The sequence below is a fragment of the Propithecus coquereli genome, unplaced genomic scaffold (genome assembly GCF_000956105.1).
Source record: "Propithecus coquereli isolate 6110/MARCELLA unplaced genomic scaffold, Pcoq_1.0 Scaffold20, whole genome shotgun sequence".
NCBI lineage: Eukaryota > Metazoa > Chordata > Mammalia > Primates > Indriidae > Propithecus > Propithecus coquereli.
The window spans coordinates 1,244,074-1,266,294 of record NW_012144967.1 but is presented as its reverse complement, the minus strand read 5'-3'; the positions used below and the strand labels follow the sequence as shown (position 1 = coordinate 1,266,294).

The window sequence follows — 22,221 nt, the reverse complement described above, 5'->3', positions numbered from 1 at the left end:
ATAGAACTGTAAGAGCCATGAAGAAGTCCTAGGAACAGAGGAAATGTCAACAAAGCTTAGAATGCTTGAATCCATTTACGGCTTTTCTTCTCACTGTTGTGGTGGTGTTTGGATTTCTTTCCTTGCAAACCTGCAATAACGCTTGGGCTGAGTCCCTGGAAACCCCTTCCCTTCTGTGTCCTGGGGGCCGGGCAGGGGGCTGGGGCTGGGGCGGAGAGCAGGCGTTCGATCGCCTGGACGCAGGGCCCGTTTCCTCCGGAATTCTCGGGGGCTGGGGGTGGGGCAGGGAAGCCAGGGTTCAGCTTCTCCCCGTCTTCACTGAGAGACAGTCCCATTGTGTCCAGCTCCCCACAATCATTACCTAGTCGAAAGCAATGAGGCCTGTGTGAATGTGGAGAACACTGAAGAGAACGTCAGGGGACAGCCAGATGGCGTGCATCACCAACGTGCCTCTCCCACGGAGGGACGATACCACGCTCACCCCGTGCCTCTGGACATGAGAAAATCAGTGCAGGGATCGTGAGGGAGAAAGTTCAGGATTTTGGCAAAATTTGGCAGCGTTAAAATGGTAACGACCTTGGATGAACGACGGCCCTTTTTAAATTTCATGTGTCCCTAAAAAGGCTAACGATACAGTTAAAAATTCCCATCTCAGTGTTTTTTATAAAGACCTACGGTGTCAGGCAGGTGTGTGCAGGCGTCACGTGGGGCCACAGGGACAGCCATTTCCTCAATCTGATAAAAAGGGCTTCCCGGCCAGGCTGGCGGCAAATATTTTTCCATTATGAAGCAGAAAGAAAGAGAAAGGGGCGTGTGTGTGTGTGTATGTGTGTGTGTGTGTGTGTGTGTGTGTTTGTGAGAGAGAGAGACAGAGAGAGAAGAGGGAGGGACAGGAAGAGAGTTAGGAGACTGGATTCTCGAGTGTTCTGTTGCTATTAAGTGTTGTCATTAAGGTTCTTAAAGGCCCGTGTCAGTTAAGGGTTTGGGTCGGGAAATAAAAAGCTGCTTGCATATTGAAAAAAGGAACATCCCAAATGTGTTTACTGCAGAGAAGCTGTCTCCCGTGGGCAGCAATGGCAGTTCTGAAGATCCACTGAGGTACAGGAGGCTCACGAACAGACTGTTAAACTTCCTCTCTCCCCCCTCCCCGCCGCCGGTGTGCACACGCGTTACTGTTTGCGCGGGGCTGGGATCCGGGCATCAGCAGGTGGAGGACTGGGGCAGCGGCAGCGCCCTCTCGTTCTTGCGGCCCCCGTTCATGTGCGCGTACGGCTGTCTCTCATCGAAGCTGGCGCGCAGGACCAGCACTCCAGGGCCCGGGCCATTCTCGGCCTTGTGTCCTGAGTGTCTGTCGGGCAGTGGCAGGGAGGACGAGGAGGCCGAGGGGTCCAGGGGGACGCTCTCCATGTTCTCCGGCTCCAGGTCCAGCTCCTCCGGTTCCGGCGGCTTGTTCTCCTCGCTGTAGTAGAAGGAGACCTCCTGAAAGCCGGGCTCCATCTCGTCCTTGACGCTGCGGATGATCTCCAGGAAGGACGGCCTCATCTTGGGGTTGTACTGCCAGCACATGCGCATCAGCTCGAACCTGCGGTGCAGACAGACAGAAGGTGGGCCCGGACTGCAAGGCGCTGTGGTTTCCTCGCCTGCGTGCGCGGGAAAGAGCCCTCCAAGTCCCTGCCTCTCTGCCGGACAACCCGAGTGGCCTTCGGCTTCTCTCGCCTCATCTCTCACTGTTCCGGTCACTTAGCCCAAAACCCAGGACCCACCAGGGCACAAAACCCAAACTCTCGTTTCCTGAGGACAAATCTAGCTTCACACAGGGTCTGTCCTAACAGGTATTATTTATGGTGACAATGCTAGGAAATGAAAATAACCAGCTTTCCATTTGAAGCATCTCTTGCAGCCACTGATGAAACATCAGTTTCAGAATGAGAATGCAGGAAACCTCCAGTGTCTCACCAATAAGGCTGATGAGTGAGCGCAGCTTCCCTGACAGCGATCTCTGAGTCCCGCCTATGCTATTTCTAAGCTTCCTCGCGGTGCAGGGCCACCCCTGGCTGAGGGCCCAAGGAAGGAGGCAGTATGAGGGGCAGGGTTGTAAGAGAGGAGCACACATTCCAAGTTTGCTGTCTCAATCTTGCACCTGCTTGCGGCATGCCCTGCAAAGGCAGGGCCCGGGTCCATGATCCAGGCTGTGCTGGACCAAACGAGAGTCCCTGTGTAGACCTGGGGCCAGACCCCAACAAGCTAGCGAGGGAGAAGCCCAGGCAGAGTCCCCTCCACAAGCATAGGGCCAGGCAAAGGGCAGAGTGTGCAGCCCGGGCTGTGCCTCAAGTCACACCAGCTGGGCCACGACGATGACACCTGGACTGCAAACCTCTGTGAAGCCCTCAGAGTCACCTGGGCCAGAGGGAGTCTCTCTGGCCATGGACTAGCCCCTCAGGAGAGCAGGAGGAACACTGCGGCTGGTGCGGCCAGAAAAGGCCTGGGCTTTGACGAGCATCCAGAGCGCAGCGAGATCCAGCTAGACAGACCTTTGGAGCAAAGGGAAGGGTACCGGCTGGCCGCAGCCGCAGTACAGGGCAGCCGTGGCTCTGAGGAGGGATGGACCAGTGGCCTTCTCTCACATGAACACGAAATCCAAGTGCCTTCCTTTCTACCTCTGTTGTCACCAGACAATTCTACTCCGTTATTTTAAAATTCTGGCTAAAGAGATGCTTCTCAATAAAAGTGGCCAAATGGAACTCCCCATATCCAGGAAGCTCAAAGCACCCCAAACTGGCATCCAGCCTTCTCTCGGGCCATCACTTGACCAACAGACCACCTGTGTATGCGTGGCCCCTGGGCAAATTCCAAGGACAGATCTCCCGAGGGAACAGAAGTCTGTTGTGCGGGGTATGCGTGGGAGCTACTTTAACCCTCGCAAGTCTGTGAAGCAGGTGCTATTTGTTATAATATATCCCCATTTTACAGATAAGGAAACTGAAGCACCGAGAGATTAAATAATTTGTCCCAGGTCATAAGCCAGTGAGGGTGGGGCTGATGGAGTTCTCGGTGACACGGCACAGCTGCACCCTGATGGTCACCTTGGGAAAAGGAGTTTCTCTTAACCTAAACAAGAGTAATAACCTCGATCCCACAAGGAGACCTTCCCTCTTCCAACTGCCCACTGGACAGTCACAGATGTCGTAAAGGGTCTGACCTGCACAATGAACTGGCAGCTAATTTATCGTGTCCCCCTTTGGTCAGGAGGTAAAAGGCCCGCCTTCCCGTACCCCCATCACCCCTAAGGACCAGGAACAGAACTTCGAGTGGGCCATAAATGCATGACATGCATCTCTGGGGCTGGGCTGCAACTTGCTCTCTGGCTGACTGACTGATCCTCGAACAGACGTGCAGCCGGGACCAGGAACACGAGATGTGGCTGGCTCTGCGCCCTGTGGCTGGGGGCTGAGGAGGTGCCACTGGCAGGGCAGTGATGCGGTGACATCAGCACAAACAAGCCACGTGATGCCTCTTGTAAACCATTCCAGAGTCACAGCCCTTCCAGGGCTACCCATAAAAGGAAGTCTTTTTTACTCTGTGGGATTCGAGACCTTGTTTACAGTATTTCCACACAAAAACTCTCCAGTAGACTCTAGAAGGATTTACGAGCTGATAAAACTCTTCTTTTAAAAAGCACATTTTTTACCACGGGTCAGCTCTGGTGAGTCCAGAGCTGTCCTTCGCGGCAGGCTCTCTGTTCGGGGGCGCACACCCAGCCCCGGGAGCGTAAGCGCACCGAGGTGCCTCTGCATTCCCACCCCACTCTCGCTCCGAACCGGACAGGCTGTGATGAGTGTGGGATGTCGCGAGCCCAGGTGTACCAGGGCACCCCCACGTGCTGTCGGGTGTTAGCACAGCCCAGCCCGACACCTCCCACGACAGAGAGACGGGATTCCAGGGCACGCTGTGTGTGCCTCCCTCCCAGCGGCCCTGCACTGCCAGGCTGTCTTAGGAGTGGCCTTGGGACGGCGTGGCTTGTGTGCTGCAGCAAAGCTCGCCCCAGGGCTCACAGGATGCGAGCGGCCATTCCTGCCTGTTTGGATCCTATACAACCACCTGATTCCTGCAAAACCAGCCCGGGATTCCCAGCACCAGGGAAAAACCATATTTGAAACCTGCAAAAACAATCCGATTCTACTGAGTTTGTTGCAGATTCATCTGTGAGTTGATGACTCTGGGCTAAAAAGTTCAAATTCCTTCCCAAATCCTGCACACTGAAGACTTCCCTGGCAACGGTCTTGACATGTGTAGTTGTGGAAATGTCACCAGCATAACAAATGGCTTCTTCCCCCAAGTTTTTATGGCTGAGCTCACACCTCTGCCCTGGCCCTCACCCCACGGCATCAGAGCCAGAGCCTTTCAGGTCACCACGGTCATGAAAGCTTGGACAACACCTGTCTCATCTTTGTGACCTGAGCAGTCGGCACACCCCAGAGCAGCCCAACAGCACTGTCGGTGTTAAGTACCAAGATCTGAGCACAAAAGGGGGTTAAAGATGGGCTTTGTCATGAATTTGAAAGATGGACCCGGCAGGAAACCACAACCCAAATCTGATCTCATACATGCTCAGTTAATTTAAACTGAGTCACGGTGTTGAGACCCAGAGACCTAACACCCTGCGGCCTGGGCCGTGGAGTCTTTCCCTCCGTCACGTTGAGGGTGGGCTTTGGCAACTGCCTGATGCTGAGGCGAAGTCCACCAGCAGCCACTGCACCTGGACCACACAGCTCCAGCGCGCTGTCCCACCTGAGATCCGGCAGAGAGGTGCCAGGACGCTCACGAGGGCTCAGCTGACTCTCTGCTCTGCTGGGATAAACGGATCCATTCTTTCACTTCTTATAACAAAAGAGCTCCTCTCCAGAGCTCTTCTTCCTCACATAAGCTCATCAATCGATTCAGAAGGACAACACAGACACTCCCTATGAGACCAACTTGCCTCCTTTCATTTTGTTCTTCTCTTAGAAGGAAGAAAAATTTGCCCAGGGGGTCATGGATGGCAAAGCAGAAATGCCTCCCGCATTCCACATTCAACGTGTAAGAGTAACCTCTTCGTGTGAATTTCCTTGTCGCTCTATGCTGGGAATAGGGGAACACTGCCGTTCCCATGGCAGGGAGGCAGCTTCCCAGGCCTCTTAAATTAATATTAAAACTCCAGTCACCTGGAGGTGGATCAACTTAAGAGTCCCACGTTTCTCACAGACAAACATTTATCTGAGTCAAAGAGAAAGCACAGAAGCAATATCTCTCCTGACCAGCCCCGACCCACAGAAGCAAAGCCCACACCTGCTTTCACGGGCTGTTTCCCAGCTTGCTAAAGCACTGCTGATTCTAGCATTGGCCTCTCTTCTGGCACCGCACACCTTTATGCAAATGCAGTGGGTGTTAGTCCTCACACTCCATTACATTTTGACTCTAAAGGAAGATTTTTCTTATAATGGGCTGGTAAGAATACAGCGGCCGCACTGTTCAAAGTAAAGACCAGGTGGTCACCTGGGAGGGACACGGTGGGGGCAGCCAGGCTCCAAGACATCCAGTGGTTCTCACACCTCCACATAAACCCCTCCCACATCACGTAGCCTGGAGGAGATGGTGGAAACCTCAGAGCGTGACTTCGGAGGTTTGGTCAGAGAAGGTGCTGCAGCTTCTGCTCTGGTCCCAGATTTTTTACGCTGGGGCAGGGCTGGTGAACTCCGGGGTCAAATCCCGGCCTCCTGCCTGATTTTGTAAGGCCTATGAGCTAAGAATGGCTTTCAGATTTGTCAATGGTTGAAAAACATTCAGAATAAGAATATTTTGTGACAACATGGAAACGATATGGAATTCAAATTTCAGTATCCCAAAATAAAGTTTTATTGAAACACGGCCACGCTCATTTACGTGATACCTATGGCTGCTTTTGCACCACAGCAGCAGAGTTGAGTAGTTGGAATCATGATCATATGGGCCCACGTGCTAAAAATGTTTACTAGCTGGCCTTTTAGAGAAAGTCTGCCAGGCCCGGCTCTAGGGGAAGTGAGCTAGCTGCGTGTCCTGGGGACACTCAAGCAGTGCTACTAGGCGGGGGGAGGGGGCATGTAGAGACCGAGGCCTCAGGTGGGGTACAGCCCCCTCAGTGCAGCTCCCGCCTTGGAAGTGGATCTGGCAGCCCCGGGCAAGCCTTTGGATGACTGTGGCCCTGGCTGGCCGCCGGACTGCAACCTGAGGGGCTCCAAGCCCGTGCCAGCCAGCTAGGCTGCTCCTGGACGCCTTGCCTTCAGAACCTCTGTGCATTAATAAACGCTTATTGTTGTTTTCAACTGTTAGGTTTTGGGCAATTTATCATACTGCAATAAAAAGCTAAAACAGGTGGGGAGAAGGAGAATGTCTATGCTGGGCAAGAAAACGCACCAAAGGGCCTTCCAGTGTCTCCCAACTTTGGGCTGTGGAGTTCTGAAGCGGAGGTGGGAAGTCTCTCTGATGAGACATCCAGCAAACTTGGTGTCCTTCTGTCCCCATGTGCTGCTCCCTGAGAAGAGAAGCCTCCCATCTCTGTGGCCCTGCCCTGCTGGCCCTGCTGACCATACCCAGGCCCAGGACGCTGGCTGATTTCCTAGATCCAGTCCTGCCCAGATGGGACGATGGGACCCCCACATATCCTAGCTGACACAAGGATGTGGCATGCCTGGCATCCTTCTTGCAGCTGTCTTTCCCAATTCCACACAGGTGTCCGTGGGATAGGTCATGCTTTAGCTAACGAATGTTCAGAAGCATCAGCGAGCATCTACCCAGCTAATCCACTCCTGAAGCTCTAGGGTGCTGCATGGCGTCCTCCCCACCCCATGTACCTTCCGGCGGCACAGCAGAGAAACAAAACCTTGGTTTGTTGATAAGGACCATGGTTTCTATGTCTGAGACTGGAATTCAAAGATGGCCTCCAAGACTCCTGCCCCATAACATCCTCTCACAGGACTAGGGGTTGGACTTGTGAACGAGAGACAACACTTCACTCCTTTAATTAGGCTTCTAATCAGTTGACTTCGATTTACTTAAAACAGAGATTATCCTGAGGGGACTCAACTTAATCAGGTAAAAACCAGCAAAAGCAGCGGAGAGATCCTCTTCTTGGTCTTGAAGAAACAGGCTGCTCTGTCGTAAGGGCCAATGGAGGGGGAACATGGCAAGCCCCCCGAGTGGCCTTGGTCTCTGGGAGTAGAAAGCAGTCCCCAGCTGACAGGTGCCAAGAGCACAGGGACCTCGGTTCTGCAGGTGCAAAATTCTGCCAACAACCTGAAGGAGGCCGGGAGATGACCCTGAGCCTCAGATGACCGCAGGCCCCTGCCACCTGGATTTCAGCCTCTTGGGACTCTGAGCAGGAGCCAGTACACCTGTGTCTAGATTCCTGGCCCACAGACACTGTGAGAAACCAAATGAACACAACTCTCGCGGCTGCTAGGACCCACTTTCCTTGTGGCCACCTCACAGCTGTAAATCACCCTGCCACCGCGGGGCCCAGCGTGAGTCACGCCTGCTCGAGGCTGGGTGGATAGGCAGGTGGGAGGATCTGGGTGTCTTTCACAGAGACATAACGACAGCCCAACAATTCTCAGGGACCTTCCCAAAGTGAAGCCAACCCTGTCCTGAAACGCATTTCTAGAAGTCTCCTGACCTGGTCCTGAAACACTAGTGGGAGCTACCTTCGCGTTCACCTGTCAGGATCCAGAAGAATCCCCGAACCCTGCCTTCACGTGCACATCAAAAACAAATCCGCTGCTGCCGGCCTGTGCCTGTCGTGCACCTGACACTGACCAGAACAGCTCCACACCCGCCTCAGCCTTGCTCTAGGCACCATCACCAGGCCTCTCCACTTCAGCAGCTCCGACCCCACTGAGCCACAAAGCCACACAGCCGGTGGACGGCAGAGCAGGTCCTCATGATAAAGGGGGCCTGCCCCACGGAGCACTGAGCAGCGAGGCCCAGGAGGCTTCGCAGACACCCTCTCACTCTCTGGCAGAGCTCGGCAACTAAAAGCCACAAGGGGGTCTTTCAGTAGGGGCGAGGAGACAGGTTCACCAGCACCCAAAGCTAGGTGTGCCCAGGGCGACGTCTGCAGGGAGAGGCCAGGTCAGCCACGCTCCAGGTCCATCCTGGTCACTAGGATGCTGTTACTTAGACGACTTACGACTTTTACAAACACTCAGAAAAAAAACCTGGGATGGGGGCGGGGGGAACCCCAGTGTGGCGGCACCATCTGAAAGTATGCCCTGTGCGGCACGTGCAGGAGCCCCACCCACAAAGCTCTGCGCACGCCGACTCGCGGCAGTTCTCTCGGGCCTGCCAGAGTTGGGGAGAGGTTTCGAATTTGACTTCGGAGTAGAAAGTGCTGAGTTCTTGCCTTTGTTTTTAAAAGACCATCCTCGCACATGGAGAGGACGGAGTAAGGATTGCTTTAGTCAAATACTTTCCAGAGACATTTGGCCTGAGAAACCACAATGCAAACTGCGAATCACCACTAAAGGATTAAGGAACATGGGCGGAACTGGGGTACCTGCCCGAAGGCACAGGTTCTGCCGACCTCAGCTCCTTCCATGAGGATGAACTCTCTTGTAAACCACTCCTGCCCACCTCGGGCCCAGAGAGAATGGCCCCCAGAATTGCTAATCTCACGAGGCCCTGGGAAACAGTGACTGGTGAAAAGAAATCAGAAGAGCATCGAGGGGGCCCAGGAAATACGCACAGCATGTCGGGGCAGTTGTCCGGCTTGTCCAGAAGGCCGCCCTCCATGACGAAGCGAAGGACTTGCTCGTTGGACAAGCCCTGGTAGGGCTGCTCGGCCAGCGTGGCGATCTCCCAGAGGACCACCCCAAAGGACCTGCGGCGAAAAAGACACGTGAGCAGCTTGGAAAGGGCCAGATGCACCATGTTGTACCCTCTTTTCCGACATTCCTTCACGCTCTGGTACTGAAAAACGGTCCTCACCATGGCGACAGTGCCTGGCAGACAGTGGGCCGGGCCCTGGGCTAAGTGTGGGACATCGTCCATCCTCCTCTGCTGCCCCTGCTGTTCCCTGTGAATTCGGCCCTGGTGGCAGAGCCAAGGAAGCTCACGCCGGGGGAGTTTTTAGCGACCCTTGAGTGGTTAGGAGGCCCCGATCTCTGATTTGAACCCAGAGCACACTGAGTTCAGTACCTAGTCCCAGCCATTTGTCCGGCACTCGCTTTAGCCCAAGAATAACAGAATGCAGACCCCCGGCCCCAGCCTGGACGTTGGTTTAGTAATCCCACATGAGGCCTGAGACAATTGAGCTTTTCTAAGAGCTCCTCAGGTGATTCTTATGCTCAGATTTCTGGAAACCTCTACCAAAGTGATTCTCAATGCACTGGTGGCGTAAGAGAATTTCTTGGGAAACAGAGTGAGGCCTGGGCCCCTAAGAGCAGCTCTGATTTGGCTAATCTGGGATGAAGGCCTTGGCCCTATAATGTTTAAAGGCTCTGTGGGGATCGTGAGGTCCAATCAGGCCAAGGGAGAAGAGAACCCCTGCACCCCACAGAGCTCAGAAGCTGCTGGACCTGAAGGCCTCTCTCTGTCTCATGGGTGGGAGACTCGGGGTGGGCTGCACTGGCCAGTGGGAAGTGTCAGGGACAACAAAGAGTCCTCCAGCACAGAGGCTGGAATAAACTCTGCAGGCAGAGTGGGGGGCAGTTCTGCCACACATGAGGTTTTCGCCTGTCAGTTTAGAAGATCAAACTACTGAAGAACAAATTCAAACGGATACTATACGTACACAGAAATTTCAGATAGATGATGTTTAAAAAATCAATGCTGGAATCTACAAAATAAACCTGCCTTCTCCAGGCAAACTTCCATCACTCACTGTCTCCCTGGCCTACGTGCCCGTACGCTTGGGCCCCTGCAGTGCAATACAGCAGGCTGCACGTCAGCAAGCGGCCCGGGGGGCTTCTGACTGGCCCCCCGCAGGCTGGGGTGCCGGCCACGCTGCAGCAAAAATCTCGGGGCAGGGTATCTCCCACCGAGAGCTCTCGGGATCCTGGCCTCGCACCCAAGCCCGGAGGGCTCTGACTCTGTATCAGAGCGTTTGCTCGCTGCTTCAGCTACTCTCTATAAACAAAAGTTTTTGTACAAATTGGCACTAAAAGCAGATGTTAGACAGAAACTTAGCAATCAGGGGACTGACCAACCCGAGGTCCTTTTTAACTGTAACTGATCAAGAAATACTGTAGCATTCATGTTGTACAAGAGACCCAGAACAGCTACAGACCCAGAGGGCGGCTTTGAAAGGCCTGGGCCGAGGGAAGCGGGGTTCTCCATCAGCTTCTGTGGGGGAAGCTCTGCCTTCCAGAACCTGCCCAGCCACGTCGGCGGCACGCCTCAGTCTTGTCTGAGATGGGCACCGCACGACTGATGACCTGCTTTCTGCCTCTGCTGACTGCAGGCTGGTCTGCGACGTGGCCTGAGGACGTGCTTCCCTCCTGGGCCTGCTTTTCCTCTTGCCCCACACGGCTTCCCTGGCACGTCGCTGCTTCCAGGCAGCCAGTTCTCACCGGCTGGCTCCCACCCTGGCCCCCGCAGCCCCGACCGCTCCATTCCAAGCTCCCAGGTACTGGGCTACCTGCAAACTCAGCGCGTCCCAAACTGAACTCTGCCTCGTGCCCTCTTCTCCTTCTGGCCTCCCTGCAGCTGATGCCTCATTCCACCAGAGCCACCCTGCTGCAGTCGGCCTTCCTGGCCTCCTCCCCTAACCTCAGACTCCTCGGAGTCCCACATTGACTTGCCACCTGAGGCTCAGATTTGTCCAAAGGCCTGGCCCCCTCCTCTCGCCCCCCACCAGCACTCCCTCAGTGTGGACAGTCCTCCTCACCTGGCCCCCTGCACCCCTCCTCGAGGCTCCAGTACATTGCTCAGCACGGCCTTGCACTCCAGTGAACGTGAACGTCTTAAAACACTGCTCTAGGTCACCCTTCTGTTTAGAAACCTTAACAGTCATTGCAGAGCCTGGAGAATTGGTCCAAAATCCCTAACATAGTACCCAAGGCCTTCCTTGAGCCTCTTCAGCCTAACTCCCTCAAGGGGGGCCCCGTCCCCCACCTGCAGCAGGTACTTCCCACCACCACGTCTCCCCCCAGCATCCCCGCTGCCGGCAGCCCCCTCCTATTGCTCCGCTGGTGACAACCCGTCCTCACAACTTCCTCTCCTCTGTGAAGGCTTTGGTGACCCCAACCTGTCAGGCAGTTCTTCTACACAAGACTTCCTCCCTGGAGGACAGGGACGGGTGGCTCATCATCCCTGCATCTTCCACATGCTGAGCTCCTCTCGACCACACACAGTAATGACACAGCAGGTGACGGACCCGGCTCTCCACGAACACTTGTTGAGCCGAACAGGAAAAGCTTTCCCCTGAGCAACTCTCGTCTGATGTCACCATCCCCTGTCATCGAGGGCCACCTAGTGCTGCAGTCTGTGGCCATCCTTCACAGCTCAGAGTGGCAACCAAATCCCACTATTTTTCTGCTCCAAGGTATGGAGGCTGAGCCATCTCTACCTGACACCAGTTGTCACTGGAGACATTTAAACCAAGGTACCACAGAGGTGGCAGGGAATACACACTCCCTAGACAGATGTCCTCATCTTACACATGGAGCAACAAGCAGCCCAGAGAAGCCCCGTGATCTGACCAAGGCCACACAGCCCAGTCAGAGGCAACACCTGTGTTTTTCAAAACAGGTCTTTTACTATGTGGTGCTGGGTATTAACCCTTCATATAAAAGGAAGTCATATTTTGTGGACAGATTTAATCTTTAAACATTAGATAAATGCCTCTTATAAAGTCTTTTCTTATTATGAGCGCTGAGGCTGTCTTCCCCAAGGAACAAATCTGTTGGTGCGGGTCTCACCCTGGTGCCAGTCCCTGCTGCAGTTGGCGCTCAGTACCACACGTCGCATACCGGGGGGATCGCGGCAACATCCCACCTGGCTAATGATGGATGGTCTTTAGCCACTAGAGACTCAAATAACCTTGGCTATTTGTGACCATCTGGAAAACTTCTTAGTAAGTCAAGGAATGAAGACCGTGGGGCCACCCAGATGCTCAGGAAGGGAGCACAACTTTCAGCCCTGGGGTACAACTCCTGTCCTCACCTGGTTTCCTCCATGCCTGGAGGGCCCACTGTGTCTTATACTCAAACCGGCCCCTGAGAGGGACTTGGTGCTACAAGGAGCGGCAGGAAGAGCAGCCGCAGTGCCCAAGGGCCTGGGAATGAAGTCTCAGAAGACAGCAGGAAACCTGGAGATGTTCTGAATGCAGAACGGAGACACTTCCTTGATGACACCAAGGCCTGTCTCATCAAGAACAGGGCAGGGTACACAACTGTGCTACAGAGAGATGGTCTGAAGGGGTGTCACAGAGAGGCCAACTTAAGCATAAAATGAGAGAGACTTGCTAAGAACAGGGATGCCTGAACAATCAGGCTGGCCTGTCTCTGTGAAAAAGTGAACATGCAGTCCCTGGAAGTGTCTTAGTAAGAAGGTCAACCACCAGCTGTCAAAGATGTGACGGATGATGGGATTCGTGGCCGGGCCTGGCCTCAGGGATACTTTCCAATCCTACGATTCTGGGGTCTCTTCTACAAAGGCAGATAAAATTCTTCGTATTTTTTTCTAGACTTTAACTATGTAGGAATGATTGTTTTATGCTGTTAAGTACAATCCAAAATGATTTCCATTCTTTCGAGAGAGAGACAGCTTTAGTTTAGCACCTGGGCAGCTGAAAAACCTTCCACATACTCCAGCATCCTGGCTTTCCCACCTGTCCTACCGTCAGATATCTAATGTCAATGCCCGAACATTTAATGGATGGAATGAATACCCAAATGCCTATTCTTGTTTATATATTTTTTTCTTATTGGTTCATAATGGTTATGTACTCAAATCGGAAGAAACTGGCATTGAACACAATCTACGTCCCTTTGTTGCTGCTTGTAGAATGGCTGCTAACCAGAATTTGGGTAAAATTAGCCTGTGAGATATTAACAACCCTAGCTTTATGTTCCTACCCTGCCTCTGTTCCCCCTGGTCCTTCTAGTTTTCTATTTTATTATACTATAGACTGACCTCGAATCTTCTGGAGGCATGAAGGCTCCAAATAGATGCATGCAGGTACCCAGCTTGCCCTCTCCCTGCCATCGCAATCTCTAAAAACTGTGTACAGCACTTTGATTTGATAGTAAAGAGATAACCATCTTGGACAAGCTGATTGCAAAACAAATCTCATACTTGAGCTCAAGAAGCAATCACGCTTTGCCGGGTCATATTCAAATGCTATTTCCAATTTGCACCTGTCTTCAAAATAAGATCCAAGGCCCTTGAACGGTGAAAGGTTTATGAAGTTTAAAAAAAAATGATGTCAGTCACTATTGAAACAGTTCCTCTATGTGGTCATTCCGACAGTTGGAGTAAACAACTACCATTTTTCTGTAACGCAAAAGCAATGGGATCGCCCGAAAGGAAAGCCAAGACACTAGTTGACGTTCTAGAAAGTGGATGTGCCAGGGCCTTAGCCTGCCAAGAATCTCAGTTGTATTTTAGAACCTGATCGCCTCTCCACAATGTTGCTCAGGAATTGCAATAAACAATGCTCAGGAAGACTCTGCACCCCTCAGCCAACAAGTTTCCACTGCAAGACACTTTTATTATTAAAAGGGAGACATTTTGCTTCCCAAAACCATCTCTGGGCCAACAATGAGGATGCCCATGAAAGAGGACAGATAGCAGATGGGACCAACAGGAAAACATAATCAGGACTCATAAGCTTTGGTTCTAAATAAAGCATTGTCTGCAATCTGAAGGTTAAGTTAGATAGGGCAGACACACACAGTTATCTATTTATTGAGAAAGAAGAAAAGAGAAAGAAGGCAGGCAGGGGAGAAGCAGAGAGAGGTGATGGCTTCTGGCATGTCCCAGCTCTGGGGAGCATAACCGTTATCTGCTGAAGAGTAAAAGAAATGTTGGTCCCACACATGCCCTTCTGTCCTTAGCTAGCCGGCTGACAACAGGAATACCTCAAAGGTGAAGGAGTGTGGCCCCCATAACGCTGAGCTAAAGCTGGAAATGGGTGCCAACGAACAGAGAGCAGGAGAAAAGCAAAGCCTGGCAGGGCTGAGCCGGGTAGGCCGTGCGGAGGCTGGGGGCTCTGGCTGGCGCCGCAGTAAAGGGCTCTCATACCAGACGTCCGAGTGAGTGGTGAAGACGCCATCCTTGAGGGACTCGGGAGACATCCAGCGCACGGGCAGCAAGCCTTTCCCTCCTTTCCGGTAATAGTCCGTCTCGTAGATATCTCGAGTCATACCGAAATCTGTAAGGCGGGGAGAAGGCACAGAGTTATGCTGCCGGAGCAGGCACCGCCAGTGCCGCAGCAGAGGGCCCCACACCCCCCACGTTCAAGGTGAGACACCGACAGGCCTCACTTTAAGGAGGTCAAGTATCAGGGTTCGCAATTTTATAAGGCAGAAATAGTAAGGGGCGATTAGTCACATGATAAGCAAATACCAAAAAATCTCTCCTCTTAATACCATCATAATCTGAATCCTTTAAGAGTTCATTCCCTCACTGCATTTAAAATGAAAGGCAGTTTACAAATTATCAAGTCCCATAATTTATCAAGAAAATATGCAGTACTGCGTAGATCGAGGGTCCTTTATACATGGTTTTATAACCTGATAAAAAAGCATAGACTCTTATTGGTAGCATTGCCTCATCCACAAAGGAAAGTAAATAGTTTCATTGCTTAATAAGCGGTAAAATATTCAGAGTAACAATGCACAATGACAAAAGTACATAGTAAGATGCCTAAGAGATGCTATTTACTAGTTCCTGAAGCTACTACTCAATGCTGTTTTTCAACATAATACTCCCATTCAGTTTTGAAAATTTCTTCCATTTTCCATGTCTCCAAAAGATGTCACATAATTATGTTTGATAGCAGGCTTGCTTTATAATCCTAAATTATTGCTTCTTTGTCAGATTTTGATTTTCCACTCAATCATACAACCTTTTTTCACATGGACTCTCCTGTTCTCCTTTCTAGGAGAAAATGCTGCTCTACTTTTTACAACGTTCATTCATTTCTCTAACTCACGCCACAAAGAGGTAAGGCTACAAAGCAAACACAGAACAAAGATCCTTGGACTTTAACCAACATAATTTACTTCCCCTATGCTACGGGCCATCAAACTGCCTCTGGTAAAATCACTTGTCATACTGGTAATCCAAGAGATGATGGATACTGGGAAAACATTCTGAACCCTTGTGAAAAATAAAAATGAAGTGCCAAAGTCTTATCTGTGAATTAATCCAGTGACATGCAAATGAGAGGATTTTGCCTTTACTTTCACAAAATGGAAAAGAAGAAATCCCAGAAAAAAACACAAACTATCTCTTCCAAAGCACGAAAGGAAAATGTTAACTTCTAGAAAGAAAAACCACTATCACAAAGAAAATATCACTAAAAATATGCCACATGGTTCAACAGCAAACATAATCCTCGCTGATTTGGATTTAAAATGGAAATTGGCACAAAAAAAGGTCTCTCCCACTGTAATGCAACGTGGGAACAAACTGAGTTCCCAGCATGTGCCAGGAAGGGGCAGGAGGGAGGATGTGGTCAGGAACCAGCGCTCACTGAGGCCCTGCCCCAGGCCAGGTGTGTGCTTGGTTCTTTCCTGCACTGAGTCCCTCCCACAATCCCGTGGGGTCTGTTATGTCATCACCCCCATTTCAGAGGTGAAGAAACTGAGGCTCACGGACTTAAGGCACCAGCCCCAAGTCTCTCGTCCATATGTGGGAGAACGGGGACTTAAGCTTAGGCCCACCTGGCTCTCCCCTGGGCTGGGGAAGGGGAGCCGGCTGGCATTTCCGAGAGGACTATCTGAGTCCCTGCGGAGATGTGAGGAGAATGGGAAGGGAAGGGGAAGCAAGCAGGGGGCACAAAGGAAGCCCCACTGGGGACAAGGGTGCTCTTCCCTGGGAACCCTGGGCCAGGAAAGCCATCAGGACCCCTCCTCTGGGTTTCAAGGGGCACCACAGGTGAGGGTGCCTCAAAGGGCCCAACCCGGGGATGCACCGGGGGATCCTGAGTCATTCTGGTGACTGAGGGATGTCTGCCCTACGGCAAGATGCTATTTCAGTACAAAGGAAAAGGAAAGACACTCACCCCACCCTGGAAACCATGCTAGAGGGGCCCTCGCTGTTCACTAAGGGGCCAAAACATTTCACTCAAGAATCATTGCTAAAGGGAAAAACACATATATATTTCTGAAGGAAGGTGAACACTCCAGACCAGATAGTTCAAGAGCTAGACAAAGAGGTCTATTTTCAGTAGTTTTCTTTGGATGTTAAATCTCCTCTGCAGCTTCTCAGGCTAAATATTTGCACTTTTCTCAACTATCATCATCTCATAGTGGGAAGATGAGGACCCTGGTAAAAGCAGGTGGTTTCTTCAGCAGCCCTAATGTTATGTGTGTTTTTATTAGGCAGATTACAAGACCAAAGTAAAAACACAAACCTAAAGGCCGAAATGAGTTTCTAACCAGAGCTCAGAAATCCAATCTCAACCCTTTTTCTGGAGTTACAGTGGGTGGTGCCAACAAGGGATCAGGACGAGGAGTGGCCTGAGCACGTGGTTAAGAGGCTGGCTGGCCAGCTTCGGGTGTGAAACCCATGGAGCAGTGATGGTCCCTCACCTGCGGGACCACCATGCCTGTTCCTGTCACTGCTCCTGCTCTGTGCAGGGCCTTCGCCTCACCTCCTCGAAAACAGTGTGGAGCCCTAAGGGGCATGGAAAATGCTCCTTGTAAGCTAGGGAAATCGGAGGGAAGATTGGCAGTTTGGATTGTGACTTTAATTCCCAAGTCAAAATCACCTGAGGACACTGTCTCCATTATTTCTGTAACCAATGCTGAGAAGTTTTCTGCCAAGAAATGCCTCAAATGCCAAGAGCTGATCTCAGGGGCCATGGCTGCTACCTGGACCACCATGTCCATGTGCTGTCAGGATCAGAGCCAGCCCAGCCAGGTTTGTGATCGACTATCAACTGGAGATAATCACATTACCCATAACAGCAAGTCTTTGCACTCAAGGGATGCGTTAGAAAACCTCTCCAGGGGCAGGCTAATGCCAACGAGGTCCTCCAAAACACCTCTGAGTTTAGTTCTTGCTCAGGTCTGGAAAGCTGAAGACACACCTCCGATTTTGACCGTGAAATCTTCGGCCACCATGCAGTTCCGGGCAGCAAGGTCTCTGTGGACGAACTTGTTGGCATTGAGGTATGCCATGCCATCTGCAATCTCTCCAGCCATCTGGATCATCTTGCTTAGACTTGGAGGTGCTAGGACTGGATTATTCTGTTGGAGATGTAAAAAAAAAAAAAAAAAATTCACGTGAGAATTTATTTCCAACCCAAGTTCTTTCAGGATCTGCAAACCCATCTTTTTTCAATCTGAGCACCATGGCCATTCTGTTAAGAAATCAGGACTTGCTCAGAAGGAACATGTTATTATGGAGAGTATGGCATCTACCTGGTGGCAAAGTCACGCACCTGGCTCCCTAACCACATCACACACGGCTGCCCAGAGAAATGCCAGTTAGCACTTCCTGGACCAGCATTTTCTATTTTGGGTATGGCAAAAATTATATAAAGTGAAACAAGCGATTTTTGATATTGAGGACTCTCGGTTACTTAAATTCCTATTAGTTCATATGTTCCTTTTATTTCTACAATCAAAGTACAGGTAAAAGGATGGAAAGCACATTACAAAGGCTGTGTGGAAATAAGCAAATGTATTTTCCAAATGGACAGCGTATGTTTTATTTCCCATTTAAGCACTGTTACAAATTATTTAATCTTTTCCTTTCTCTTCAACTTTCTCCTAAAGTACAAAAATACTAGGAAATTTTTTTCAGCTCACAATGTGGCATTCATTGGACTGTACTTTCTGTGGGCTGAGAAAAACAAGCACCTGACAAGTGATGTCCAGCTGAAGTTTATCTTAGAGGGGACCGATGTAAAAAACGGTGACAAGTAACATGGATAAACATCTCCTCTTGGCAAAGGAGAGCAACATACTCACTTTGGAATTGGAAAGAATTACCCCCAGATAATAATAAATCCATTTGAGAAAAAGTTTTATATCAGACATATGCCCAAGGGTCTCCAGTGCAAAAACCAATCACTGCCCCATAGTTTAGATGCTTTTATCTTTTGCATGTAAATAACGCAACAGATATTGCCTTGGCTTCCCTGACTATGATGCATCTCATGCAACACTACAAAGCCATCTTGCTCTGACAGGTCCTACATATGACCTCCCCAGCTCAAACCCCATGGGCCATGGGACAAGCATGGCTGGCCTCCCACCTGGGCTCCCCTACACAGGGATCACAAGGGTGTCACTGCTGGAGCACCTATGAGGTCCCAGTTTCCACTGACAGCCAGTATCTAGAAGCAGCATAAAAACAACTCCCCCATACCTCTGGGGGAGCTCCCTACACTCAAGGACACACACATTTGAATTCTGAAGAAGCTATCAAGGCTGTCTCTGGTGACTTACAATACTGATCACTCAGTTATCTGTGAAATCGACATTATGTCGCTGGGGGTAAGCCAAAGCCACCACTTTCTTTCACATAGCCGTCCTCTTTAGACACGCTTTTTCTCTTTAGGGAAAAAACGTTTTCCGTAACATTTCCTTTTAGCCTCTTCAGAATTTTCAGTATGCTGGGAAATGTGCAGGTGAAATATAAAGTTTATGCTTGTAATCCTCAAGTACTGGAATATGAAGCATACGTGGTTAGTGTGAAGTGGTCATTCATAATTAATGTGAAAAACATAATCAACAAAAGGAACTTAACTTTAAGCACTGAGAGAGAGCGCTGGCATTTTGTCAGTTCACGGTGTCACACTGCCACTCTGTCATTTATCTTAGAGAGCAGAAACCTTTAATCTGGTTAGAGCTATTTCAGACACGCACACAAGCAGCTATACTTGGTGAGGTAAATACGCGAATTTTAACTAGGGGAAGGGCAAGTAGAATATAATGAGTCTGCAGGAGAAGCACACACATTTTTATGCTTGAGTTAGAAAGAAAATATTTAAATCTGACAAATCTACAGGGGAATTTTAGCTCTGAAAATGACTTTCGTAATCTTTCTGTCCAACCCTCTTATTTTACCCATGAGGAAACTGAGGCCCATAAACCTGCTCTGGCTGCCTGAGGACAGCAGGAAGCCAGTGGCAGAGCCAGGACTAAGACCAAGTGTCCTGAATTTTTATTCTCTGCCTGAAATTGGGGATGAAGGGAGTGAGTTTCACACTTCTCAGAGGCGCCTCCAATGATGCTGGCAAGAAATATTCTGCCCCATCTCCAGTCACCTGTCTCATCAAGTTTTCTCCTTCGTTCTGGCCTGTGTATTAAAGTGAGCCAGGAAAAGGCACTAACACCTGGGGGTGCTGGGGACCAAGGCTGGGCAGGACAGGGGGTGGGTGGGGTGTTGTAAATCGCTCCCTGGCCCGCCTCGGTCCACACTTGGCCTGTGGCTCTCACGGAACCCCAAACACCATGCGCTGTCAATAAATGAAGTCATAGGTGAACAGGTGCTTGGGACTAAAATTAAGCAACAGCCACTTGGGAGATGATTAAGTTGCAGATTAAAAAAAGAAAATAAAGAATTAAGCCTAAACAGGGAATGGCAAAAGAAACTCAAAAGGGGTAGAGGAAGGCAAGTTACTGCGTCTAAGGAACACTAGCAGATGCACTGCTTACCCCACAGGTAGCAAAGTCAGGGTCAAAGTGAGGACTTCAGACCCACTGAGGCAGCCAAATGAAAAGGCAGCTGTTGGTGGTTCTATCCCAGCATTTATCTACCGGTTTATTCTTAGACTCACTTACTCATAAGTCACGCCTGCATGTTAAAAAGCTGGCTTGTGGGTTAGTACTACAGAAGGCGAGACACTACGGTGACTAATGAAAAATTGTACGGGATTTTAGCAGGTTTAGGATTTGAAGCTCATGACCCAAATCTAAATTTTTAGTAGACTAAGCAGAGATCGGGCAGCTGAGGTGACTATCATTCAAAAGTGCAGGCAAGACTGAGTGAGGAGCAAGCTTGAAATGTGGATGCGGAGTTTGAGAAACACAGCTTCCCAGTCTCGAAGGCTGCTGACAGCGCTGGGGAAGGGCTGTGGGGCTCGTGAATGAGTGGACGTCTGGTGCATAAAGCTGGGCGGGAAATCGCCTCAGCAGCTCCCCGGATGCAAGGGCAAGAATCCAGTCAGCCTGACACAGATCTTTAGCACACATTTATCGAACGAGTGCCTGCCACAGACACGGCCCTGAGCTGCATGCATGCTGGGCCTGGGATGAAAAGCTGCACACAACGGGTGAGAGGGACACACTCCAACAGCAACGTGACTCGAGGACACGCGTGCTAGGAGAAGAGCCAAGCGCACTGGGAAGTCAGCTGAGGAGGTGGTCTCTCCTGGCGAGGGGCGGGCGAGCTTCGGGGAGGGAGCGCGCCAGTGTGGACCAGCAGGTGGACATGAGACGTGGGGAGGACCGGGGGTAGAGGGAACACAGGGACAAAGGCACAGCGGCGTTCACGCGCCAGGGGATCTGAGGAACGGCAAGCTCCTCTCACGAAGATTGAGGTCTTCCTCTCGTTGGGGAAATCCTTGAGAAAAAGGAACTCAAACTGAGCATGCAGCAAGCAACACTCCATGCAGGGAGTTTCTAAAGGAAAGAGAACAGGCAAGGTCACGTGCAAAGTCGGTGAAAATCTTAACTGACCTCCATTTCTGGCCTCAGAGACCTGAGGTAACTTTTGAGGTCACCCCGTGTCATCAGCTCCATGATGACCAGCGTTGGCTGGCCCTGGGACACCACGCCGAGCAACCGCACCTGGGGGGCATCAGAAGAGAAAGACTCAGAGGGGGCGGGTGGTCCTCGCGGTTGCCCGCACCGTCCAGAGCTGTCTGTGTGGTGCCGGGGCCCCATCCCGCCCTCCCTGAGCACAGCGGTCCGCAGGGGCCGTTGGGGCGGGGGTTACTTTTCCGGAGGTGGGGGTGGGGACCAAATCCACAGGGTGGCCATGAACACACCGGGGGCTTGTGGGACACTTCCTCCCTATGTCGGATCCTGGCTGTTCAGGGACCTTCTCTTACCACGTGGTGGCAATTGAACTCCTTCATCACGGAAGCCTCGTTGAGAAACTCAATCCTTTCACGCATGCTCGCGGCCTCGTTCACCGTTTTGATGGCCACCCTGGTTTCAGGTTCATCTTTAACCACGCCCTTGGCAACTCCTTCGTAGACCATCCCAAACGACCCCTGCCCGAGCTCTCGGCTCATGGTGATCTTCTCTCGAGCTACTTCCCACTCGTCAGGAACGTACACTAGAGAAGAAGAAACCGTAAGTGTAACGGGTATGGAAACGAGCCCTTAGACAGAACCTGCTTTTGGGGGAACTCTGAGCCAAAGAACACAAGAAGCCACTTCCTAAAACCCACAAGGGAAAACACCAGGACACTGGGGCATGGCTTGCTCTGAACTCCTTCCACCTGCTATGGATTTGAGTAAGACAACCGTACGGCCAGGCACTGGTATATCAAACCTTTGTGGATTTCAAGATAATTCAGGGATACTAACAGCATGTAAGGACCAGAAGCAAGCAAAGAAGCCTAGGATAGGAAAGAAAGCAGTGGTTCCTTTTACTTTTTTTCATCATTTAAAAAAACTCCATTATCTGATAAAAGCAAATTAACCACAGGAGAAGAGAAACTGAATGAAACCGGCGAGAGGATTCTAGGAGGTTTGGATTTCACCCATCTTCATCAATAGATTAAAATGCAAATCACAAAGACAGGAGAGTAGTAGGAAGAGGGAAGAGTTTTTCTTCTGGATCAGGAAAAAGGTCAGAGCTGTGTGTGATCAGAGGTGATAAGGTCGCATGTGATGTCCTACTTCACAGGTGAATCCAAAAGAGGTGTCAGGGCCCTCAACACTGACCCCCGGCCTGCGCTAACACGGCTGCTAGTCCCTACGTGGCTACTGAGCACCTGAATGTGACTACTCCAATTTGAGACGTGCTGTAAGTATAAAATACACATCAGATTTCAAAGACTTAGTAAAAAAAAAAA

General features: G+C 50.9%; 1 protein-coding gene across 1 annotated transcript in view; it reads right to left on the bottom strand.

Annotated features, from left to right (window-relative positions):
- Positions 1-911: 911 nt before the first annotated feature.
- The window catches only part of IGF1R (insulin-like growth factor 1 receptor), a 300,950-nt gene continuing 279,640 nt past the window's right edge, over positions 912-22,221 (bottom strand). The window contains exons 16-21 of the mRNA XM_012643784.1: positions 21,248-21,477; positions 20,874-20,984; positions 17,273-17,432; positions 14,257-14,386; positions 8,756-8,890; positions 912-1,582 (exon numbers count right to left, since the gene is read on the bottom strand). Coding sequence (XP_012499238.1) covers positions 1,201-1,582; positions 8,756-8,890; positions 14,257-14,386; positions 17,273-17,432; positions 20,874-20,984; positions 21,248-21,477 — 1,148 coding nt within the window. The 3' untranslated portion in view covers positions 912-1,200. The remainder of the gene's footprint in view (positions 1,583-8,755; positions 8,891-14,256; positions 14,387-17,272; positions 17,433-20,873; positions 20,985-21,247; positions 21,478-22,221) is intronic.